General features: G+C 46.6%; 1 protein-coding gene across 3 annotated transcripts in view; it reads right to left on the reverse strand.

Annotated features, from left to right (window-relative positions):
* The window catches only part of LOC142767101 (uncharacterized), a 278526-nt gene extending 255672 nt beyond the window's left edge, over positions 1-22854 (reverse strand). For 2 of the 3 annotated variants that reach the window (XM_075868332.1, XM_075868329.1), the window contains exon 1: positions 22681-22854. In XM_075868332.1, coding sequence (XP_075724447.1) covers positions 22681-22769 — 89 coding nt within the window. In that variant the 5' untranslated portion in view covers positions 22770-22854. The remainder of the gene's footprint in view (positions 1-22680) is intronic. The other variant, XM_075868330.1, reaches the window with a different exon arrangement.
* Positions 22855-26967: the final 4113 nt, after the last annotated feature.

Here is a 26967-nt window from a genome sequence, read left to right on the forward strand (position 1 = left end):
GCGCGTGAGCGTGATGGGCATCCCTGCGTCACGAAAAGAGGTAGACACAGTGCTGTCTGGGTATCGTCATCGGCTCGAAATGCACTATGTCTAGTTCACGCTGATTGCCGCTAGGCCGCGGCGACAAACGCACGTCGCGCTGGTTGCACCGGTCGTCAGACTATAGAGTGGTCGCGTTGCTAGTGCAGCGTGGCTGTGGCCAGCGTTCACGTGCATAAACGTTACGTCGGATTGCATTGGGCCATTCATAATGTGCTTGCGGCCGCTTCGCTAGCTCTGCATATACCAAATTTATAATCAGGTTACGTGAATAGATGACGAAGGTAAATGACACGTTGCAACATGATATTGAAAACAAGGACGTCATGTACGGCCTAATTTACCTTCACCTTGTAAAGTTGGAATCATTTTGAAGTAACAAAACTACCATTCACATTCGTGCTCCGCATATCATAGATTCTGACTATACCTGCAATATGGCAATTTTTTTCTTTGAATACGCGGCTTTTCAGTCTGACCACGCGAGCGTGCGGACAACTCGCGGCCTCGTGCAAAGATTCTTGTAAAAACGCTGATCATATAGCACAGTTTTAGGCATTGTTAACTTTGTTTTATGCCTGTATCAAGTGTTTGATGTTGTTCGGGATGACGCCTGAAGACATCGATGCATAGATGACAAACCGAGCCCTAAAGTGCCGTGCACATAAAACAGGCAACATCTGTACCGCACCCAGGTGTTTCGGGAACGTAAGGTTGGGCAGAACTGCTCATTACATCTGCTGGCACATCAGTTCATCTACTTCGCGTCCCTCAGCATACTTGCGAAAGCGTTGGAATGAGTAGACGGTGGCACGAAAGCAAAAAATATTCTAGCATATCCACAAAGTGAATGAAGACGAGTGCGCAAAGCAGTGGGATTGGTCGGTTAATCCGGCACTCACCAATCACATTGACAACTCATGCACGTAAATGAGTGACAAATTGATGTACAATTCTTTAAAGGTTTCTAGGTCAAAAATGACATGTTCTGTTAAGTTGTGAGACTTGTTCGGCTTTCGCTATTACTGCTTTGTGTTATTCGATCTAGCTTGAAGTTGGCAAAGACGAGGTTTGGGTACGTTTTCCTGGTGGTTGTCAATTGTTTCAAGTGATACAGGTATGCATCATAGAGCATATCAAGAAAAGCCAGTCATTGTTTGTGATCACCATCGTAAAAAGCGTCATCGTCATGTCGTATAGTGGGAACGTAGCACGTGCTGTGTCGTGATGGCAGAAAGAGGATGCTTGGTCTGGAGGGCACTTGTTATCCATCTTCATCATCAGCGGCAGCTACGGCACTCAACGCCGACAAAAGACATACCTTGGCCTTAAAGTGCTTGGCCTTAAAAGCACGCTGGCACCCCAGCGCAGGATGCTTTAAATTACTCATATTACAGCGAAAGCTCTTAGAAGATCACAGCTCGGGTCACCTGCCATTTTATTTTTCCGCCACTGCAGTCGCCACCGCCGGTGTTCGTAACAAGCTACGTTGAAACGTACACAGCTGCTTTGAATGACTCGTCGCTTACAAGATTAATGTTAGTTTTCCGCTGACCCCAAGAAAATCTATTGTATTCTTTCTTCGCACCTATCTGGCTCACCACTTGGCAGTGATCAGAACAATCAATCGGAATAAGGTTACAGCAACTACATTGTGCAATTACGTCAATTGAGAAGTATAGTCGTTCTTATCAGGCATTTCTTGCATCTTGAAAGTGGTAAAATTAACTGGCTGGTAGAGGCATTCTGCAACATCCACTATCTCATAGTCTCCAATAACTTGCGCCAGCACATATTGGTTTTGTCTTTGAACGTGCTACTGCCCAATTTATCTTTTTCTTTAAATGCACAATTAAAATATCCCGATATTAGCTTCTTCTCATTGCACATGTACTGTGGCACAAGATCAAAAAAATGTTCTCGTTCCTGCAACAAAGCTGAAGCATAGGCGCAAAGAAGTCGCCATTCAGTGTCACAATAAACAATGTCACACATTACTAATCAGCCTGATGGACGCACCAATAAATTCTCTTCAAGAACACCAGGCAATATTACAACAAAAAGAACAGCCCCCCCCCCTGATATATTTACAGCATGGCTCACAATGACAAAATACCGCGCCATGAACTTTCGCACCACTGATCCATGCCGGGCCTGCCTAGAGATGTCGGCCAGGGGGCTCCCGGACGTCTAAGGGCCCAACCACATATACTTTGATTTTTTTTTCAAATAATGTTGTATCTTCCTCCTCCTCCTCCTCCATGCCGGTGCTTGGGACTTGTTGGAAACTTGCCTTAGGCAGACTTTATATACGGAAATCTATCGCGTTAGTACAACTTATAAAACATTTTGAGGATATGGGGGTTTAATGTACCAAAACCACCACATGATTATTAGAGACGCTGTAGTGGAGGGCTCCGGAAAATTCCTCCTCCTGGGGTTCTCTAATGTGCACCCTAATCGTAGCACACGGGCCTACAACATTCCCGCAACCATCGGAAATGCGCCGCCGCAGCCGGGATTAAAACCGCGATCTGCGGTTATAAAGCGTTTCAAAACATCAAAACAAGAAGCAGTCCTCGCACAATGCAAATAGCGTAACGAGTGGATCGTCCAATGCTCGAAAGCACTACAAAAGCTTGTTCTTGTTCACCTAATAACTGTGGCGCTTACCCACTTCTGGCATAATTTCTCTTCGTCGTCAGCAACTGCATAAACAATTGGCACCATAGAGTTTTGTACAATAATACCTAGAGGAGAATCTGGCGCTAGTGTCTACGCGGGCTCTTTCAGCGGCGGCTGTACCTGCATGGGATTGATGGGAAGTACAGGCTCCGGATCTGCTTCGAATGAATCGCGTTCTTGAGATTAGCAATGCTTGTTTGCCGAGTATAAACCAAAGTGATACGAACTTATATCCACTGGAAACTTGCTTCATTTCCTGTTCGCAAACTTTGTCGCAAAAGGTTTCTGCAATCGAGGGGTAGAAGTGAAGCCTTGAATAATTGAACCATGAGGGTGTGTATCAGTCTGTCATTGCGTTCCAGACTTCGAATAAAGATATTCTTACAAGGAAACGTATATTTGCAGATATTTACGATGATTACAGGCGACGGCAATGCCTGGCACACTGGCGGGCTGGGACCAGTCTTTATCCACTTCGTAGTCTTTTCTTTCAGGCAGGGACCCTCTACTGCTTTATGCCCCAATCCCACTACTGCCTTGTGGCACTACCCCGTGGCGTTAGAGCGCCAACCCGGCGCTTGTCACGAAAGGGGATTGTTGGGTGACACATAAGGCTTCAGTCTTACGACGTGCACAACAGTTGGTGATGGTGGCGTTGAGTGCGCTTCGTCGACGACTCGCTGTATCTCGTAGGTGAGGTTGGTGATCTTGAGTAGGACTTTGTATGGTCCGTCATAGCGAAATAAAAGTTTTTCTGAAAGGCCGATTTGACGACATGGGGTCCACAAGAGTACGAGAGAACCTGGTGCATACGAAACTTCGCGGAGGTGACGATCGTATCGATCTTTTTGAGAGACTTGAGAAAGTGTGAGTCCTTCTCGGGCAATCTGTCGTGCTGCGTCGACTCGCTCTATGGCATCGCGTACGTATGTGACAGGGGAGCTTGAACTAGCGGGAAGGAGTGTATCAAGAGGCAGGGAGGGTTCCCGTCCATAAAGAAGGTAGAACGGGGAATAGCCTGCGGTGTAATGTCTGGAGGTGTTGTAAGCGAAGGTGACGTAGGGTAACGTTGCGTTCCAGTCACGGTGGTATGGAAAACATACATTGACAACATGTCCGTGATAGTGCGATTCAGGCGCTCTGTAAGATCATTAGTTTGTGAATGGTATGCCGTCGTTAACTTGTGGTTCGTGGTACAGGAACGTACGATATCCTGGACGACGCGAGATAAAAAGTATCGGCCTTGGTCAGTAACGAGCTGTCGAGGAGCGCCGTGATGCAATATGATGTCATGCAGTAGAAAGTCGGCGACATCGGTAGCGCAGCTGGTTGGAAGAGCGCGGGTGATCGCTTAACGTGTCGCGTAGTCGGTCGCCACGGCAACCCATTTGTTCCCGGATGTAGAAGTAGGAAATGGCCCGAGAAGGTCGAGCCCTACGCGGTAGAATGGTTCAGCAGGGATCTCTATAGGGTTAAGAAGGCCAGCTGGAAGCGATGTTGGTCGTTTTCGACGTTGACAAAGTTCGCAGCTGGCGACATACTTTTGCACATAGCGATATAGGCGTGGCCAGAAAAAACGGCGCCGGACGCGATCATAAGTGGGGGTGACTCCCAGGTGACCAGCGGCAGGTTCATCGTGAAGCTGTTGGAGAACATCTACACGCAATTGGGAAGGCACGACGAGAAGGCGGTCAGAACCTATAGGGGGCATGTTGTGGCGGTAGAGAACACCTTCATGAAGGAAATATAAGTTCAGCGAAGTGGATGCAGTAGTGGAACTCAGGCTTTCTTTGATGGGAAGTAAATCCGGGTCGCGGCGTTGCTCAGAAGGGATATCAAGAAAGTCTGATATTGATAAGACGCAAGCCCCCGTAGCTCTCTCTGTGGTGTCTGGTGGATCCACTGGATACCGTGACAGGCAGTCGGCGTCTTGATGGAGGTGACCAGATTTATACACGACTGAGAAGGTGTATTCTTGGAGGCGGAGAGACCAACGACCGAGACGTCCCGTGGGATCCTTGAGCGAGGAAAGCCAGCAGAGTGCATGATGATCAGTTACAACAGTAAAACTGCGGCCGAAGAGGTACGGGTGAAATTTAGCGACAGCCCAAACGAGAGCAAGACACTCTCTTTCAGTGATGGAATAGTTCCTCTCGGCAGGAGATAAAAGGCGGCTGGCGTAGGCGATGACACAGTCACGTCCATGCTGACGCTGAGCTGAAACAGCACCAATTCCATTGCCACTCGCGTCCGTACGAACTTCTGTCGAGGCAGTCTGATCCAAGTGAGCTAATAGTGGCGTAGTCGTGATCGCTGCAATGAGCGCCGAAAATGCAGCACTTTGAGGCGAATTTCAAGTAAATGGGACATCTTTTTTAGGAAGCTCAGTGACAGGCCGCGCAATATCGGCGAAATTCCGGATGAAGCGGCGAAAATAGGAGCACAAACCAAGGAACCTCCGGAAATCCTTAGGAGAAGAGGGCACGGGAAATTGAGTCACTGCGCGAATTTTGTCCGGATCGGGCTGTACCCTAGATGCGTTAACGAGTTGACCAAGTACAGTTATTGCGCGACGGCCGAAACGGCATTTGGAGGAGTTCAGCTGGAGACCAGCGTTGCGGAATACTTGGAGAATACTGGACAGTCGCTCAAGATGGCTTGCGAACGTCGTAAAAACAATTATATCAGCTAGGTAGCATAAGCAAGTGGACCATTTGAAGCCGCGCAGAAGGGAATCCATCATGCGCTCAAAGGTGGCCGGCGCATTACAAAGCCCAAACGGCATTACTTTGACTTGGTATAACCCATCGGGGGTTACAAATGCTGTTTTTTCTCGGTCCCGTGGGTCAACAGCGATCTGCCAATAACCAGAACCAAGGTCAATGGACGAGAAAAACTTTGCGCCATGAAGGCAGTCAAGGGCGTCATCTATTCTTGGTAAGGGGTAAACGTCCTTTTTAGTGACTTTGTTGAGATGTCTATAGTCTACGCAAAACCGTCATGTGTTGTCCTTCTTGACAAGCACGACCGGGGATGCCCACGGACTAGATGAGTGTTCGACGACGCCTTTGGCGAGCCTTTTCTCGACCTCTTTCTGGATGACAGAGCGTTCGGAAGCGGAGACGCGGTAAGGACGGTGATGAATTGGCTTGGCATCGCCGGTGTTGATGTGATGGGTCACAACTGATGTCTGGCCTAAAGGGTGGTTGTCAAGATCGAATATGTCCGCATAGGATGTCAACAGACGGTGGAGGTCTTGTGCTTCGAAGGGCGAAAGATCTGGCGCTATCATTTTGGCAATGTGGATGCTTGACAGGTTGGGCGCAGTGAGCAAGTTGACGTGCGGAGTAGGTTGCTGAGCCGACAGTTCAGAAATATCACACTCTTGCAACGACGACATGACGCCTAGTTTAGTACCAGCAGGCAGCACGTGCGTGGAAAAACCAAAGTTCAAAAGAGACAGATGGGTCTGGTTGTGGCGTACTCTCACCACGGTGTGCGGCACAGCAATGGAGTGCTTTAGCACAACGTCGGTAATAGGGGAAACGACATATTCACCATCGCGCACAGGCGGATCACACACGAGCTACACGTAAGTCGCTGCTTGCGGCGGAAGATGCAGGAACTGGGTGGCACAAAGGTGACTTTGAGCATCACGGGCAACGGTGGCGTCAAAGGACAGTTCCAACTGAAGAAGACCCGTCGAGCAGTCGATCAGGGCGGAGTGCGCAGAGAGAAAGTTGAGGCCAAGAATCACGTCATGTGGGCACTGCTCAAGCACGGTGAACAATACGACGGTCTGGCATCCAGCAATAGACACGCGCGAGGTGCACGTGCCGAGAATGGTAGATGTGCTCCCATCGGCAAGCATTACTGCAGACTTAATAGGAGGCGTGATCACTTTTCGCAGTTTAATACAGAGAGCAGCGCTCATGACTGAAATTTGTGCGCCAGTGTCTATGAGCGCTGTAATGGTAACGTCATCCACCGAAAGGTCCAAAATATTGCGGCGTGTAGGAATCGGCAACAGAGGATTTGCAGAATGGGTCGTTAATGCAGCGTCACCTCCGGGAGCTGCATGGTCTAGTTTCCCGAGGTTGAGGGCCCAGGTCATGCAGGGGACCTGGATCGAGATAACATCGACGAGAGAGATCGGTGGCCTTGGGGTGATGGTGACCGGCTGAACCTTCGGCCTGAACGTTATTAGGAGCAGGCTGTGGATCGTATGGAGTAGAAAAGCGGCGAGAATTGCCTTCAAAGCGGCGCCATGTCCCAGTGTTTCAATATGAATTGGATGTCCAACGATTTCGACAGTAGCGTGCAATGTGGCCGACGCGAGAGCAGTGAAAGGAGATTGGTCTATCATTCGACGTTCTCCATTGAGCAGGGTTCCGGTAGCGGGAAGGGTAGCGTGAATGGTACACCGGAATCTGGTCAACAGAAGCCGAGGTCTCGGTAGTGCGAACAGCGCAAACAGGTGCGATGCCGAGATTTGCTATTTCTTGGCGAACGACGGCTTGGATGAGGGAGACGGTGGATGCGTTGTTTTGAGGACCGCCGGAGGCAATGGCTGCAGGAGCCATTACTTCGAGTTCGCGGCGAACGATTCGGGTGACGTTTTTGGACGAAGTAGCTTGCGTGAACTTGGTGCTGTCTTCGCAGGTCGAAGTGGCTGCAGAATTAGGCAGACGCGCTAACTAGCGGGTCATGTAACGGTTCTTGGCGTGCTCGAAGCGCTGAACTTCTTTCACAACCGCGTCGACGGTGGCGCAATCTTTAACCATCAACAGATTGAAGGCGTCATCTGCAATTCCCTTTAATATGTGAGCGATTTTGTCAGTTGCGATCATGTTCTCGTCCACCTTTCGACAGAGGCCCAATACGTCCTGTATGAAGATACATATGATTCTGTCGATGTCTGCACGGGACATTCCAGGTCTTTCCTCACGGCCTGCTGTCGCCCGAATGGCCTGCTGAATAACTCTACAAGCTTCAGTTTGCAAACGTCCCAGCTGGTCAACTCCGACTCATGCGTCTAATACCAGGTGAGCGCTTTATCCCGCAAGTAAAATACAACGTTGGCCAGCATCAACGTAGAGTCCCACTTATAGTATTCGCTCACGCGCTCGTACAATGCGACCCAATCTTCAACATTCACCTGGTCTTTGCCTGTGCCCAAGAAGGTTCCGGGGTCTCATGGAGGCAGGAGAATCAGAGGAGGCAGCAGCAGCTGCTGCTGCTGCTGCTACTGATGCGGCTACTGTTGCTCTTGTGGGTGGGCCTGTTGAGCCATTGCAGGAAAATGAAGGTGGCGACCACTTCGAAGTTCCGTGTTGGTTTGCCGGGAAAGCCAGGTAGGCGAACCCAGAACCTCCACCAATATTCTTACAAGGAAACGTATATCTGCAGATATTTACGATGATTACAGGCGACGGCAATGCCTGGCACACCGGCGGGCTGGGACCAGTCTCTATCCACTTTGTAGTCTTTTCTTTCAGGCAGGGTCCCTCTACCGCTTTATGCCCCAATACCACTACTGCCTTGTGGCAATATAGTAGAATGTATTTACAGCACTTGACAACGAACATGTTTTTCACTGTAAAGTACGCATTATCTATTAGCAAAAAAATACTGTACATTATCAAGTGAAAAACACTTAACGATCTGTTCGCTGTGATGCCAGAGGCGTCTGTCTAAGTGATCTGCTGTCAATGCACATCCTCGTTTTGTTCTGAAGTCGAGACGAAGGAGGATCACGGTGCGTCCGTTTAGCTCCGCCGTCATACAGCAGTTTATTCAAATGAGTTTAGGCAAGATGCACTCGAGAAAAACTATGAACACGATGCAACATCTTGCACTGGGGTAAGTTGCGATACCTATGCGCAGCGGTGTGTGGACGACGCTTCGTTTAAAAGGTCAAATACGACTCATAAAGCTACAACGTCGCAGCAAGTATGGTCTTCAGTCTTTTCGAACAACTAAGGCACTCTTTTGGCCCTTTTCATCACACCCCACCACCAGCGCTGCACAAAGAACGAAAGTGATACTGTAAAAAAGGTGTGTAGACAGTTCACTAGCTAACGCTATCCAATCCGAAGCGTGTACTTCCCATAATTCTCATGGGGGTACACGATCGCAGCTCTCTAGTTATTAATGTATGAAACTCTATGATTGGCACTATATTCCTTTAGCAGATACCGCACTTCTACCGACGAAAAATAGGATAGCGAATGCCGACCTACCACGAAAAAAAATCTTTATTAATAATGCTGTAGTTGGTTTCAAGCGAGTGTGCTTGAAGCAGTTACCCAATGAGTCTTTTTAAAAAAGTCTTTGAAAGGCTGCTCTTCTAGCTTTCGCTTTGACAGTGCTGCGCCTTACGTGCAGGCCCGGCGTTTTTTTCTCTTGTGCTTATCGTGGGCTGCGTGTCCCGTAAGTTAAAAACCTACGCTTGTAATTGTTTTATATGTGCGTCCTAAAGTTTCGAGATTAGCGTACTTTGAATCATTTCGCACTTTTTTTGAAATAACTGTACAATCTCTGTAGAATCCCTGTATCAGCACCCATCGCTGATATCGCCACTAGTACAAGTTCTGAAAATATTATTTCAATAGATGCTGGCGAAATTGTATGTGCCGCTCTTCAGAAGAGGACGAAGATACGCGTGCAGAGAAAACAATATAGTCGTATTGCCGTTGTTCGAATAGGCTTAACGTCCTTGTGTGCCGTAATCTACAGGTTACAATTACGGTTTAACGTGTCACTGGTGGAGATGCTGAGTAATAGTCTATTCACTGTTACTACGAGGAAGATCTCGGCCCCAACATTGACGCTTTGGTAGAAACAGGCACCCTTCGACGCAGTCGGCGGAAACTAGGCCTACCACCCCAATTTGGCCCTCTTCCGGAATGCCCCAAAACCATGACAAATGCGACAACTGCGACAAGACTGGCTGGACCAATACGATCGAGTCGCCGTCGCCAGCGAGTGGCACGAGCACTGGAAACTGTCGTATGTCTGTCTATTTCTACCTGGAGTATTTGGCGCGTATTTGATTTGACAACCACGAGACCGCCCTGACAACCTGGCCGGTGTTTTGCCCTCAGCTGTGGAACACGTAACGTAGCGCTGACCGTAAAGAACAAGCTGAACGTGTTCTCCATTCCCGCAATAAAAGACCAAATGAAAGCGTGGCCATGTTCGTTGAGGAGATGTCTGTTCCATCGAGCGGATTCTGCAATGACGGAAGACAAAAAGGTACGCATTCTGACGAGGGGTGTCAAGGAGGGGCTGTTCGCTGGACTTGTACGAAACCCACCAACTACCGTGGCGGAATTCTTTCAATGGATCGAATGCGAAGACAGCGGTCTTTGCAGTATGAGCGACAACCTTGCTTGTCTGTCAGCGGCCTTGGTAACACCCGACGTCACGAGCGTGAGAGACCTTCCTGAGCTAGTCCGTAGCATTGTATGCGACGAGCTGCAAAAGCTTCACGCACTGCCTTCACAGCTTCAAGTGGCTGCTCTAGCATACGTTGTCCGTGAAGAGGTGCGGCAGCTGGTACGACCACTAGTGCCACCTCCAACCGAAGCTCCTCTGCTACGGTACGCGGAAGCTGTACGAACTCCTGAACCGGCAGCCAGCAATTTCCCCCGACCGACTAGTCTGCAGATACCGCAGCACTCCTAGGGCCTGCCACGCTATGAAAACCAACGAGTGACCAGCCTGCAGACGCCGCAGCACTTCTCAGGCCTGCCGGACGACGAAAACTAACGACCGACTAGCCTGCAGATGCCGCAGTACATTTCGGGCCCGCCACACTATGAGAATCCGTGACCTAATTGGCGGAAATCTAGCGTGTGGTGCGCTTCCAACCATCGGCCACTATGCTACCACTGTGGTGAGCCAGGTCACTTGTACCGGGAGTGCTCGTACAGACAGATGGCCCTACCTGGATTTCGGCCATACGATCGTCGGCCCAGAGACGGTGGACAACCCCGCGCTTTTGCAGAATACTTGGCAAGTCTTCCGTCTCCGAATCTACAGCGACGCAGTTAATTTCCTCCTCCTCCACTAGCTACAACACTAGCTATGGAGGGAAGATGTTTAAGGATCGGAGTGGGTCTCCTCGATGACTCGAGTGCACGGTGGCAGCGTGAAAGAAGAGCCGTAGTCCAGTGAAGAGGCGCTTTATTGCAGCCTCAGTGTACTGCCCGAGTCTAAGCCCGAACATCCGCTCTTATTTCAGATTCAAACATTCTCTTTTCTACCCTCGCTTGAACAAAGAGTCTTCACAAACACCAATAACATGTTGGGACTCGCATCATCACAACCATTCGCAGAAACACCTTCACAACAGGCACTACATTCGTTAAAACGACGTTAACAAATAAAACACGCTAGGGGATAGGTTCTGCAGGTGTGACATTCTCTCCCATGCCAGGCAATGCTGCCTACGTCAGCCGACTTCCATCAGCAGCCGTTCTCAGGCTCGAGCACCGTCAGCTCTGTCATTAACTGTTGCTTCGTAGAAGCCTCCCTAAGAGCGGTGAGTACACCGGTGGGCTACGCGCGTTTACCAGGTGTGCATGCGACAGCGAGGCGCCCCGACATCCTAACAGCACTCGGTAATGACGTACAGCGGGAGAGGTTATGCTCGTCTTTCTGCCGCCACTATGTCTTGGTCAACCAAGTGGTCGCGTCCCCACGTCATTCTCAATGACACGCGTGCATGCCAACAATGGCTTGAACTCAGACGGTGGCGCCTGGCCTGTTTCTTGCCAGGCGCTCTTTAGAGTAAGCCTTCCCCTTCTTGTCCCGAACGGGGGCGACCTTGACCGCTCCGCTCATGAACTGTGTGAACGAGGAAGTCTCCTTGTTTTCTTTCCCGGGGTCGGTTCTTCCGCGTTTGCCTTCGCGGAACCGATCAACTTCGCTAATTCCCGGGTCGCGAACTGGCTATGCGCTCTGCATAAGCTGCTTTATATGCGCTGCACACAACACGCTGGTAATTGGTGCCTCATACTAACTTACGTCCATCACGCTCTGCGTCTCCTCAAGGCTTTACGTTCGCGAATCAATACTCTACTTTCGCCGATGTTGCTGCGGGATTATCCGCTGGGTCCCCAAGTTCACACCAAAGAAACTAGAATCAGCGGCCTCCGGGGGTGGTACCGCTGTTAAGCTATCGTCAAAACATCCTTTTCTGACCCATCCGCCGACCTTCGATGATTCCTTTCAGCCGACACCTCACATCGCTGATGAACCCGTTTCTGCTGACATTGCCGTTCTTGTCGACAACCATTCAGTGACTGCTCTGGTCGACACCCGTGCCGACTACTCAATTATCAGCGATGAACTTGTGGCTGAACTGAAAAAGGTTACGACTCCTTAGGGGCATGAATCAAACCTTTGGACAGCAGGTGGTCATCTCTTGACACCAATTGGGAGATGCACCACAAGGCTGCAAATCTGTGAGTTGACGTTCGTTGCTTCTTTAGTTGTGCTTCGCGAATGCTCCCGAAAAGTTATCTTTGGCATGAATTTCCTTCGCGAGCAGAGCACGGTTATAAATCTTTGAGACTGCCTCATAATGATTGCTAACGACTATGGCAAGAAGCCCAGATGTACCGATCCGCAGAAGACTGCGCTTCGCATTGTCGACGACGCCGTCATACTTCTGCCGCGCACCAGTATGTTCATTACTGTACAGAGCGACATAGATCATGACACTAGTGGTATCGCTGAGGCCAACCTTTCGGTGATCTTGTCTCAGCAAATCTGCGTTGCCCGTGGCACAATTCAATTTAAACGTGAGACGACTTAGTTGTTGGTCACCAATTTTAGTTGAGCATACCAACGTTTGGTCAAGTGAACAACCATCGCTCATTTCGAATCCATTGACGATGAAGCGTGTACGATGATAGCCCCAAATTCTGCAGCCATTGAAAGTGACACCGTGGTAGCGGATACAGTCGATGTCAATCCGAAGCTGCCATGTGCGCAGAAAGAGCAAATCCGCTGTATCCTCCGCATGTTTAGCGATTGTTTCACGTCTGCATCCAAGATAAAGCGAACTCCAACTGTAAAGCACCGCATTGTCACTGACCATGCTGAGCGGCCCATGTGTCAGCAGGCATACCGTGTATCACAAAAGAAACAAGAGCCAATACGTTCTCAAGTAAAGCAGCTGCTAGAAGATGGTGTATTCCAACCCTCGAACAGTCCATGGTCGTCCCCTCTCTTAATGGTAAAAAGGAGGACAGCACTCTTCGATTTTGCTTCGATTACCGCAAACTCAACAATGTCACAAAGAAATACAATTATCCTTTTGTGCGCATCAACGACTCACTAGACCACCTCCGACACGCCCTATACTTCTCTATGAATTTACGCAGTGGCTACTGGCAGATCGAAGTTGATGAACGCGACCGAGAGAAAACAGCATTCATAACGCCTGATGCTCTGTACGAATTCAGGTGCTGCCCTTCGGTCTGTGTTCTGCCCCTGCGAAATTCCAGAGGATGATGAATACAGTGCTCTCCGGTCTCGAGAAGAAAGCATGCCTTGTTTACTTAGACGACGTCGTTGCCTTCTCCCAAACGTTTGAACAGCACTTGCAGCGACTTAGATCTGTGTTCGCTGCGATTCGCACGGCAGGCCTATCACTGAAACCAGAAAAACGTTTTTTTAGGTTACAATAAATAAAGTTCTCGGCCAACTTGTTAGCTCTGTTGGTATTCGGCCGGACCCAAGCAAAACATCGGCTGTCACAGATTTTCCACCACCTGCAAACAAACGTGATGTGCGTCAATTTTTAGGCCTCTGCGCATAATATAGACGCCTTGTGTAAAGTTTCGCAAACATTGCCGAACCACTCACTCATCTGATAAGAGAAGATGTTCTCTTCGTGTGGGGCCTTGAGCAAACATGCGCTTTCTCTGAGCTCCAGCAGCGTCTCCAGTCTGAGCCCTTACTTGGACACTACGACAAACATGCTGACACTGAACTACACACAGACGCCAGTAACATCGGCCTTGCTGCAGTCCTCGACCGGTGGCAAGGCGGTGTCTAACACCCTATTGCTTATGCGAGCTGGATTTTATCATCTGAGGAGGCGAATTACACAACCACTGAAAAGGAGTGCCTAGCTGTTGTCTGGGCAAGAGCTTAATTCAGACCCTACCGGTATGGTCACCTGTTCAGAGTTGTTAGCGATCAACATGCGCTCTGCTGGTTGGCAAACCTTAAAGACCCTTCCAGACGTCTGGCCAGGTAAAGCTTACGCCTTCAGTAGTTCAATTTGACAGTCGTGAACAAGTCTGGCCAGAAAAATACTGACGCGGACTGCCTTTCCCGAGCTCCTCTTAGGACAGCGTCAGGTGATCACGATCTCGACGGCCATTTTCTCTGCGCCGTTAGTGTATCCAACTTGGCTGAAAAGCAGAAGAACCATTCAGAGCTTCGACAATTCATTGACCATCCCGAAGGCCGTACGCCGCATCCACCACCAGCATTCGCCCGCAAGCCATCATCCTTCTGCGTTCAAAGAAATATCCTCTATGAATGAAACTTCCACCCTTACGCATCTGAGTACCTGCTCGTCGTCCCGCCAGCGTTACGAGCCGATGTCTTGTCCACCCGTCACGATGAGCCTTCCTCAGGCCACTTGGGATTCACACGTGCCTTCGCCCGGATTCGCCGACACTACTACTGGCCTAAGCTCAATTGATACGTGAAGCATTACGTGAAAACGTGTCTCGAGTGCCAGCGCCGTAAAGCACAACATCAGTGCCCAGCCGGCTTTTTGAAGCCTGTCGCTCCTCCAACACAACCGTTTCAACAAATTGGCAAGGATCCACTCGGATCCTTTTTCAAGTCTCGTGACGGCAACCGCTGGATTGTAGTCGCTACTGATTACATGACGCGCTACTGCGAAACGGAGGCATTACAACTTTGCACCGCAATTGAGACTGCTCACGTTTTTATTTATTTTATTTATTTATTAGAATACCCTCAGGGCCCGTAGGGCATTACAGAGGGGGTGGGTACAACATATATAACACACAGGAAAAAAAGACAAAATAAAGAAACAAGTATCAGATGCGCAAATCAGGAAGGCAACATAAGTCAACTAAAAATGTATAAGAATTCAAGCACATACAAGACAAAGATAGATAATGGAAACTGCGTATAATTACAAGCATTGCTGAGAAATTGCAGTCTTGAATAACAAAGGGTCTGTTATTGATACAACGGAAGAGGGAAGGTGGTTCCAATCGGCGGCTGTTTTCGGTAAGAAGGCTGCTGAAAAGAATTTGGTGCGGCAAAACGGAATGGCAACCTTATGCAGATGATCAATGCGCGATGAGTGGTATGACGGTTGTGAAATGAGGTCTCGCTTCATTGATGGATTGTGAAAAAATATCTTATGAAAAAAATGCAGTCGCGCCAGTTTCCTCCGGACAGTTAAATTGGGTAGGTCAAGGTTAGATTTCATTTCTGATATGCTAGCAGTACGGGAATAATTAGAACAAATGAACCGAACTGAGCGGTTCTGAACAGATTCTAACGCGTTAATTAAATTTTGCTGCACGGGATGCCATATAGCGGACGCGTACTCAAGCTTTGGGCGAATTAGTGATCGGTATAATAGAATTTTGAGGGACAGCGGAGCGCGAGAAAAGTTGCGGCGTAAGTATCCTAGCGTTCGGTTAGCGTTATTACAGATGTAGGTAACATGCGTGTGCCAAGATAGATTGTTGGTAATGTAAACGCCGAGGTACTTATATGAAGAGACATGCTGGAGGGGAACGGCGTTAATTCTGTAGGTACAGGGGGAGAAATAGATCGCCGGGTTATTGACATGCATTTAGATTTGTTAGAGTTGAGAGTCATAAGCCATTTATTGCACCAGGTTGAGACAGTGTCAAGGTCTGACTGTAGAAATTGGTTATCATATTCATTGTTTATTTCGCGGTAAATTACACAATTATCTGCAAATAACCTTATAGCGGAGTTATTGCTGTCTGGGAGATCATTAATATATATAAGAAAGAGTAAAGGGCCTAATACGGAACCTTGGGGTACGCCAGATGTTACTTTAAAAAGAGGTGAGTTATAGCCATTAGTTGTTACAAACTGAGTGTGATTAGTCAGAAAGCATTCAATCCATTTAAGAATGTTCGGGTCAATGTTTAAGGCACTAATTTTCAGGAGGAGTAATTGGTGAGGTACTTTATCGAAAGCTTTTTGAAAGTCAAGAAAAATGCAATGCACAAGTGAGCCGCGATCTATAGCCGATCCTATGTCATTAGTAAAATAAAGAAGTTGGGTTTCACATGAGTAACTTTTTCGGAATCCGTGCTGGTAGGGAGTAAAAAAAGAATTTGATTCTAGGAATGAGACTAGGTTGGAGTAAATTATATGTTCTAACATTTTACAAGGAACACTGGTTAGGGAAATTGGTCTGTAATTGAGAGGAGACTGTGTGTTACCAGATTTGTGCAGAGGGACCACCTTCCCCACCTTCCAGTCAAGCGGCAAAGTGGAGGTCTGAATAGATTGCGAAAAGATTAAGGACAAGTAAATTGATGAATACAATGCAGTGTTTTTTAGAAACTTTGAGTTGATTTCATCTACGCCACAAGAAGAGGATAACTTAAGCTTGTGAATTAAATTTTGCACTCCAACGGCATCAACGGTAACAGGATACATGGGTAAAAAATCACGACTAGGCATTTGCGGCAACGCAGAAGCAGAACAACTTGAAAAAGAAGTAACAAAAAATCATTTAATGCAATGCAACACTCTTCACAGCGAACTGGCTGCCCATCTGAGTTCGTAAGCGAAATGTTTATCTTTTCCCTAGGTTTATTAGTTTTCCAAAACTTAGAAGGGTTGGTTACAAGAATTGAAGGAAGGGTATCATTAAGAAAAACGCGCTTGGCTTCCTTGATAGCTGCTCTGTATTCGGAAAGGACAGATTTGTACACGTGCCAACGGGCTAAAGAATTAGTCTGCTTTGCCTGACGGAACAACCGTTTCTTTTTATTCCGCAATTTTTTTAAGTCAGTTGAGAACCAAGGGGGGCGTTGGCGACCCTTGATAACGTATGTGGGAATGTATCGCGTGATTAAAGATTCAACTTTCATTTTGAACAAGTTCCGGTTTTGTTGAACGCTGCGATCAAAGAAGCCATTAGCAAAGCTCTCAAAATTCGATTCGAGTTCATTGTTGATTGAGTCATAATCGCCGCATGAGTAGTCTCTTATTGTTTTCCAATTGTTTGACCGACGCCTTAAAGAACCTGTTAGATTGAAGTGCACGAAACAATGGTCACTTATGCCTGGGATATATGAAATAGAATGGACAAGGTATGAAAAACATTATCCTCCTACATGGAGCACAAGCATGTGTCATAACTGATCGTGACACAGCTTTTACTGCCCGGATGATACAAGACGTCATGCAGCTTAGCGGCACAGTACATCGAAAAACTACTGCATACCACCCACAAAGCAACGGCCTTACAGAGTGACTATACAAGACTATCGCCGACATGCTATCCATGTACGTTGACCAAGACCACAAAAACTGGGATGCCATCCTCCTTTACGTCACGTCCGCTTACAACACCGCTGTGCAACAAATAACTGGATTCTCACCATTTTGGTTGCTTTACGGCAGGGAGGTCACTACAATGCTGTATACCATGGATCTACCAGACAAACACCAGATTAGTGTCAAGACGAACGAATTTATCAGACTGGCAGACGCAGCTAGTAAGCTTGCAGTCGAACGAATTGTTAGCAACAATGTATCTACTCGCGGCGGTTCAACGCTCGTCGTCGCGATGTCTCTTTCCGACCCGCCGAACGAGTATGATTGTGGACTCCCATTCGACAACTGGGCAGGTCGGAAATGTTGATACGCCGCTATTTTGGTCCCTATAGAGTTCTCCGTCACCTCAACGAAGTGAAATACGAGGTTCTTGACGAGGACATGGCTCGTTATACCTGCCGTTCACGACAGCCACACTTCGTCCACGTTTCGAACACGAAACCGTTTTACCAACGCTGACTAGTAGTCAAACCCCCTTTAATAGACTTACAGTGATTGTGAACACCCCCTTGTGTACTGCTCATCGTATGTGTTTTCTTTTCATCTGGTAATTATGTTTTGACGTCGGGACGATGTTCTTTAGGAAGGGAGGTAAAGCCACTAATGCAAGTTCTGGAAGTATTATTTCCATAGATGATGGCAGGCTTGTATGTGCCGCTGTTCAGAAGGGGACGAAGATACGCGTGCAGAGAAAAATAATAAAGTCGTAGTGCCGTTGTTCGAGCAAGTTTGACGTCCTTGAGTGCCATTGTCTACAGTTTACAGTTACGGTTTATTGTGACAATATCATCAATAACGGAAAAACGTTCCTGATTTTATGTCCGCAGCATGAGCCTATTTACATTGCAGCCGGTTTCTAACATTTCTTTATACCTCTCTGGCCAGCGGGAATGGAGCAAATGTGAGTTCCGGCTGCAGTACGCACTCGCGGCTGCAGGCATATTCAGAAACATTTCTAATAATAGTTATTGACAACGTTTGATTTAAATAACAGCGTATGACGCGAAAGCAATGTAAACAATTGGTATGACTTGTTGCTACGGCACAGTATGCACAGAGGCTTCCACTCACGCACACACACGCACACGCACGCACACACACACACACGCGCGCGCGCGTGCACGAACGCACACACACGCACCTGAAAGACCACATCTTGCGGCCAGCGCTTCACAAAAAGCCTTTCCCGGGCACTTGGGGAACTAGTGCGCAAGCGCAGTGACAAGCAGCCGGTGGGGCCTTCACCGCGACGTTTGCTAAAGCAGGAAGGCCCCGCCGAATCGCACTTGCTTTGTGCCTGAACTATCTTCGCAATCACTATGCACGCGCACATTAAGAATAATCACAGATTTTCATACGCTCATCGACAGCGCCTCGCACTATCCCGCTTTATTCCACGTGCTTTCTTCCTTTCCCACTTGCAATCTCTAAAGTAAGAAACCTTCGCTCTTGAATGGGTAATATTTCGGAGACGCACTGGCATTCCCACAAAAAATACACTTAGTTGATTTCGTTGAAGAAGGTTCTATAGTACCTCTCGAGTGGCAGCCCCACCGCGAACGGGAGCAAGTGAAGGCGCCATCGTCCCTATTGTTAGCGGGAAAACAGGGCGAAACCGCCATAGACCGCAATGAAATACGTGCTTTGCGCGCGTCGGTTTTCAGTGCCATGATAAAAGATGAGATTGAAACCACTTTTAGGTTACATCAACGAATCAATGCTTCTTCTTGTTTACGAAACGAATTATGTCACGCATTCATTGTCAGCTGCACGCTTTCAGATCAATCTGCTGTCGAGGGATGCTTCGCATATCGAGCTTGCTGGTGCAGTATTGCGGCACATGAGGGTTGTAGTGTATAATAGGTGTTTAAAAAATGTGCCTGCTGATACTCAAGATCAAAGGGAACGCGACATTCGCTCAACTTTTTCATATATGTGCTTGTGTGTGTGTCGGCAGATTACCAGAGAGTTTATAAATAAGTTGAAATAAATAAAGTTAAAGTTAGGAAAGAGAGGAAAATAAGTAAACTGAGAGTCACCAGTTACTGTTCTAGAGTTAAGAAATTCTAAGCAATTTACAGGTGGAACCAAAACCGAAGCACCGATGTCACATGCGACTGACAAACACCAGGAGACGTACCCCAAATGATTCGTTTATAAAGACCATTGCACTGGCGTTATTTCTGCACCATATTTATCAACTTCTGTTGGCGACGTGTTTGTAGCTCGATGTTTGATATTGTCACGGGCTAAGTAGATGCCTGAGGATGACGACGACGAAATGCTGAACGGGAACGTGCTCGGACTACAGCAGCGTCGTACGCATTAGCTCGCCAGTATATTCGCCAGTACGCGTTTGCTCACCAGTGCATACTTTATTCCCCGTAACAATATAACGCCACTCACTCATTTTTGAAAGTTCGTCTATCGGCGTTTTGGTTTCGGTTTTGTTGGCAACGCAGAACAAATTTCAAAGGTGTCTCAGCTTGGTTTAGTCGCAATGGCTTATTTTAGGAATTACATTCTTATGGAGCCACGTCAAGGAGGTAGAAACGAACAGGTTTATGCAGATTCACTCGGAAAGTAGGAAAAATCGCAAGTGCACTGCCAGTCTGGTTGTCTGCTCCGTTCTGTAAAAGCAGCAATCTTCTAAGTGAATGAAACAGAGGTGGTCACCGTCTGTAGCCCTCCAACTATTTCTTCGAACATCATGTTGTCAAGCAGAACCCAGCGCACTGCCTTTCAAAAACACAGATAATCACGGCATGCAATGTTCTCTACGTTTGCGAATTAATCAATAAATATGCACCTAATTCAATATTCACTAGCCAAAAAATATGCATGTATCTTGCCTTGTAAAACAACACCAGAAAACTTGGAATTCAAAGGGCATTCAGACGTCTTCCTTGTTGCACTGTTTGATACGTGCAGTCATAGAGCGCAAGTGCTTTGTCCATGACCTAAAACTCGTGAACAACGTTGTAACAGCGAGCATTCAAAGCTTCAAGTCACCTTCAATACAGCTATAAGCATACAATTAAAGCATGGGCACTTTTCATATTGTTTCTAGTTTAACAGCAATTGCGAAAAAAACAGGCGATTGTCTGTGAACGAAGCGAGAATACTTACACGTGAAAAGTGATCCCAGGCGTCTTCTTGATGTCATTTGTGCAGCCATAAGCGATGCACAAAGTCACCGTGACCTTGTAAAATTTTGAACTGCTTTACAAAAGCATTTCACAGTCTCCATAGGCCTCTGCAAAGCCGGAGCTACGAAGCGCGTTTTCTCGTGTGTTTCTGAGTCTATTCTTTTCTAATATGGCGGCGACCAGCGTCACTTATCCAGGCACCCCTCCACTTCAGAAGGCGTAGTATAGAACCTCCTTGATTTCGTCTAAGCGGAACATTCTCGCGTTTACCACAATTATTTTCATGAGCTGAACGTGTGTACAAAAAAAGATAAGTTTGCATATGCTACGACTTGATGACAAACAGAAAACTTTCCGCACTGTGCTAAAGTTTTGAGCAATGAAAAGTAAAAAGCGTAGCGGGGGCCTTGGGTCACGTTGCAATAAAAAGAAAGTGAGGCTTAATTCAGAGCATACGAACCGGAGTACGACAGTAATGGTTCTTTGGTTTGATTGATTGGTGTATGGGGTTGAACACCCCAAAACCACCATAAGATTATAAGTGACGCCGTAGTGTAGGGCTCCGGAAATTTGAACCACCTGGGGTTCTTTAACGTGCATGCAAATGTTACGTTTAGAGCACTCATTTCTTAAAAATTTATCTTAACGCTTTTTTAAATTGCCTACAAAAATAATACGTAGAAGCCTGGTTGAAATAAGTAAACATTAGGATAGCGTGTACGTGACCTGTATAGGCTATGAAAGCAACGTTGCTATGAAAGCACCGCTGCAGGCAACGCCTGAATGATATGCAATTTTATGATATGGCCAAGCTAAACCACGTCCGTTTATTTGCAAGTGAATAACGAGTGGGAACATTTCCACATTTAAACCTCGTATTTAGGATCTTACCTTGCATTCATAGGCAATTGTTCAGCGTCCAACATTTAGGCTGATCAAAGACAATTGCATGAGCTGCGGGAACGTTCTGGCGACTCAGTACCAAGCAACTAAATAGTCGCGTAGCTAGGGAGTGGCCAACCGGGCCTGGAAACTGGACCCCCCCTCCCCCCCTCAGCAACCCGTTATTTTCTCTTGACATACAGAGCGCAAAATGACCATTCGCCTGATCGGCCCCCACTTGATATCAAGGTGATGACCATCTCCTCACGCTGCCCGCAAAAATTTCTTTCTATGCCTCTGCAAATGAGTACCTTCGTTGTGCTAGCTTCAGCATATTTTAGAGATGTTATTTCAGGAAGAGCTAAGGGTTATCGCTTGTGAAATCAAATGTACGAAAGAAAAAATTCAGAAGGAGTAAATGTTGCGAAGAAATAGGATCAGTCGCTGCGCTTCTCGAGATGCGTGCCGCATAGTAGCTTTAAATAGGCGTAGCAAGAGCGAAGTTACCTTCACAGCAAAGCAAGCGCGATTCAGTAAAGCCACCAACGACGCTTTAGCACAACGACGTGGCGAAGACGTCACATAAAGCTGTCACTGCGCTTGCTTGTCAGTTTAGCAAGTGCCTACAAGAGACGCTCCGCAGAGCGCTGGCTGCACGGTGTGTTGTTCAAGGTGTAAGTGAACGCTTTTGTAGATGCCAAACAAATGCAGATGTCTCAAGATTGCCAGCTTCCGCAAAGTTTAATGTAGGAGTAGGTATTGCTGCGCATAAAAACATGTGACTAGTTTACTACCTGCTTGAACTACCTTGTGCGTCAGAGTTCCGGCTGCTTCAGTAGTTCAAAGCCAGTCCCGATCAGGGCACCAAGTATGGCCGTGACCGTGCGTCCTTTCATAAAGTTATCTATAGCAGTGAGCGCTTTTTATGGTGCTCAATGTATCTATCGCTCATCGTGGTTAAAAAAAGAAAAACTGGCCGAGTGTGGCTAGCCGCCAGTAGTCTTCGAAGACCCTAGATAAAAATAGATCGAACCCGGGGAATGTGTTGGGTTTCGATGTGGACGAGTTGTTGCAAAAGTTGTCGAATATCTGCAGGCGCTCTGCTAAACTTGGGTATATAGTCAGGCGAAGCTGTAAACATATTAAAACAAAGGAAAGATGCAGTTAAAGTTTTCATGTATAATGACATTCAAATCTTAACAGCTAGGTGAATTTGTAAAGTTTTATATAGACTTGTCAAACAAACAGTTTGTAAAGCACAGAAGACTAGCAGCATGAAAGTTTTAAGTTGCGTTGAACTTACATATATATATTCTTACGTTTCCTGGCCGTCATTGAAGCCACTTTGAAATAAGTTGGAACCATCAAGAAGCAGTTCATTTTCATAAACATTCCTTGCTGATAATCTTGCAGCAAAACGATCAACAAGTGAACGTATGAATTGCTTTACGACAACGTATCACGCTAGCACTGCTTGATGAAGCCTTATTTAAACACCTTATTCGCGTCACGTTGTGCAACACGAGTAATAATAATTTTTCAGCGGTCGCTTCGTGCAATTTTAATAACACAGTGGAGCTAAAGTGAGAGATTGTTCAGCAATAATTACATGTAGCTGTCATAAATCCAGATGCATTATTACACAGTATCATGCGGATGCCAATTATTACGAATAAAAGCGATGACTCAGGAAGAAGCGCAAACGGTATGTGCAATAATGTCAGACTCGGGACAAAAAATAATAAGTGCATTTCTATCTGTTACGATATGGAAGAAATTTTTAGTTATGACAGCGCATGTTTATTCGCATTAAACTATTTTTAAGCATTTAAATACATAAGTGCCCGACATAATTTTACTACAAAATACATGTTTATTTCGATAGGTTTTTCTTTCACAAACATGTAGAGATTGCTCGAATATTTGTCAAAATTTAGTGGGTGTTTAAAGCGAGTGTTCTGGGCACGCCGGTAGTGCAGCATTTATATCGCGTTAAACTGAAAGCTCACTTGACAGTACTGCGAAAAAAGTGAGTCGCAGCAGCATCTGGTACGGCAAAACAGCAAGCCATCCAAAACACCCTACTACACTATACTTATCTTTGGCACTCAGTGTAGTGCCTTGCTGTTACTTTCGCGTTATAACCGAGAAAAACAGTAATTTCTGCCTGTTCTATCACGATAGGCGTTACACAGGTGGCAGACACTGCAGCGCTACTTCTTGCAGACAAACGAAAGGGTTATTCGCACTTCGTTATAGCTTAACAGAATACCATACGAACCCTATGCGAAAAAATTCACTGAATCTAGAATGTATAAGGGGCACTGGCTCCCTCAGTTAAAGCCAACTATAAAAATAAGACGAAAAACAAAAAAGTATAAATGACCAAGAGTTAGAACCATAGACAAATATGAGAAGTGATAAAAAGTTGAAAAAATAAAAAAATAAAACAGACAAAAATAGAAAAACTCCCAAGCATTTCCCCGAGGGTGAACATGGTTAAGTGAGAATACACGGGGTGATGCTATGAGGGGTATTTATTAATTCACACTATTATATTTATTAATCACACTATGGTGCCTTTATGGTGTAATGGTTCCTGGGAATCCCAATTTGATCACACGGGGGAGTTTACGTTAATTCACTGGCGAATGCCAACGGATTTTAAATTTACTCTCCCTCACGACCCGCTCTCGACGGGAGACTGAGAGAGAAGGTGGGTGCGCGAGAGAGAGGGGTGCGCCCGCAGCTGCAGCGAGCGAGGAGAGCGGAGGAGCGAGCGAAGGGGGAGGGGGTGTAAGGCGCGTTACTGACGCCGATATCAGCGTCGCGTCCGTGGCTTATTCGGTAGAGAGTCGCGCTGCGGCCCGCCAAGTCCTCTTTCTTTTAAAGATATAGAGAAGACTGCGGACGCCGCCGACGGCGGTGGATGATTTGGGGTCGCTTATAAAGTGTATTCACACTTAAAACAGAAAAGTACAGAGGAGGGAAGTAGCAGAAAACTAGAAAGAAACAAGAAAGGTCATATATACCCCCTAAGTAGTTCCATGAGGCTTACCTCTAGAGACTTGCATATACGTGAATGCCTATTTTGTTTATTACATTCTAATCGTCCCACTTTGATATATGACCACAAATCATAGGATAAGGAGAGCTTTGAAAGTGTTTTATAGTGCGTAAAATAGCCTATTTTTGACGTTTGTGCATGAATTTATATAAGTGTCTCTAAATGCAACTTTCTAAAATCGGTACCTATATGATTGCTATTTAACCTCAAATGTTGCTTTCGACTACTGTTGGAGGCTGGTATTAATGGTAATGGGCAAAATTGAGCTTTTTGGAACTCTAGTGAGTGCCACGTTTGCTCCATCTTATCAGTTCCTTTCATCAGTGTCAAGGCTACCAGGCCTCTAAACAAATATGACGCCTGGTTAGCCTGTCCAAATGAATTAGATGCGAAGCATTTCTTAGCGAACTTCGGTGACCTTAAACGCATCTATCTATCTATCTATCTATCTATCTATCTATCTATCTATCTATCTATCTATCTATCTATCTATCTATCTATCTATCTATCTATCTATCTATCTATCTATCTATCTATCTATCTAGCCGCCTAAAACTTTTTGTTCTTCTGGCCGTTTCATTAATGGTATGGATACCAAACTTGGTATAGCATTACATGGCTCTATGAAAAACATATTTGACTAGTCACAACAAGAAAATCATAATATTCATTTCCTGAACGTCGTGAGTTACATTTCATGGTCCTGCAGCTCTTGCGGTTGTTTCGTTCACATGACATGTTGCAAAACTAGTATGGTAGGACAATATTGTATGGCTAACACAAGCCACTGACCCTAAAATGAAAAATATGACATGCATGTCATGTAACAACATGACTACATGCTTAGCTCATAATGCGCTCACGGGTGCTTCGCTAGCGTCATATATACCAAATTTGGTATTACGGTACGTGAATGGATGGCGCAGTTAAGTGGCTGGTGTAAACATGATAATCATGAGATGTGTGTTATGTAATAACATGACTACACGCCACGCTCATTATGTGCTGGTGGCAGTTTTACTATCTTCACTTATACCAAATTTGGTATTACGGGACGTGATTGGGATGCCGAGGGTATGATACTGGTGCAAACAAGGTAAACTTAAGATGCGCGTCTTGTACCAACATTACATCCTACGCTCATTCGCTCGCAGCCATTTCACTAGCCTTACATGTACTATACTCGGCATTACGGGACCCGAACGGACGACATAGGTAAATAGCACATCCAAACATGATAATCACGACATGCGTGTCATGTAGGAACATGACTACATGTCACACTGATGATGCGCTCACTGCCGTTTCGCTAGCTTTACTTCTGCCAAATTTGGTATTACGTGACGCCAATGGATGACGAAGGTATGTGACTGGAGCAAACATGATAATTATGAGATGATCGTAATTAGAGAATATGACTATATGCCACAGTAAAGGTGCCAATACATTTCAACGTGACGTGGTGCGCGTGCTCACCAACGTTCAATTCGTCGCGTCACACCGGCGTTGCCCACGCTGGATGCCGGTCCGGCTATATCCTCGCAGCCGCGCGCCGCGCTGCGTTGCTTTGCCGCATGTGCGTTTCAGCGCGTCTGGCATTCCTCCGTCACGAAAAGAGGGAGACGCAGTGTTGTCTGGGTAACGCATCGCATTAAATTCAGCATGTCGCGTATCGTGCCGTTGACCATTGGGCTGCGCCGATGGACACCGGTCGCGCGTGGCGTCCGACTATAGAGTGCTCGCGTTTTGCTAAAGTAGCATTGCTGTGCCCAGCGTGTGCGCGTGTCAACGATACATTGGAGTATATTGGGCCCTTCATGATACGTTCGCTGCCCTTTTGCTAGCTACACTAAAACCATATTTGGTGTTACGTGACGTCAATAGACGAAGAAATTTATGACTGGTGCAAACTTGATAATCCTGACACAAGTGTCATGTAGGAACGTGACAAAATACCACGCTCATAATTTGCTCGTCGGTGTTTTGCTAGCTCCGCATACACTAAAATTGGTATCACGTGACCTGAAGAGACGACGAACGTGAACGACACATCTAAACATGATAATCATGACAATGAAGTCATGTACGGCCTCACTTACCTCTATGTTGTTACGTTGTGCTGATTTCAAAGTGGCATATCAACATTCCTCAAACGTGCTTCGCATATCATTTCATCCCACTGTACGTGGAATCTTCCATTTTTTTTATCCACGTCGCGTCGTCTCTTCGACATCTTCTCGATGTCTGCTCACACGTGTAGGGAACAGGAGGTGCTTCTGGGCAGCCGCAGGATGATGAAAAACGAATGCGAAACAGTGAAGCATCGTCAGGAGAATGTAGACTGTAGATAAAAAAGAGGCCTTCATGGCTTTTTTCAAGTGTGAATACACTTTATAAGCAACCCCAATTCATCCACCGCCGTCGGCGGCGTCCGCAGTCTTCTCTCTATCTTTAAAAGAACCAGGACTTGGCGGGCCGCAGCGCGACGCTCTACCGAATAAGCCACGGACGCGACGCTGATAT

This window comes from Rhipicephalus microplus, chromosome 7 (genome assembly GCF_043290135.1).
Source record: "Rhipicephalus microplus isolate Deutch F79 chromosome 7, USDA_Rmic, whole genome shotgun sequence".
NCBI lineage: Eukaryota > Metazoa > Arthropoda > Arachnida > Ixodida > Ixodidae > Rhipicephalus > Rhipicephalus microplus.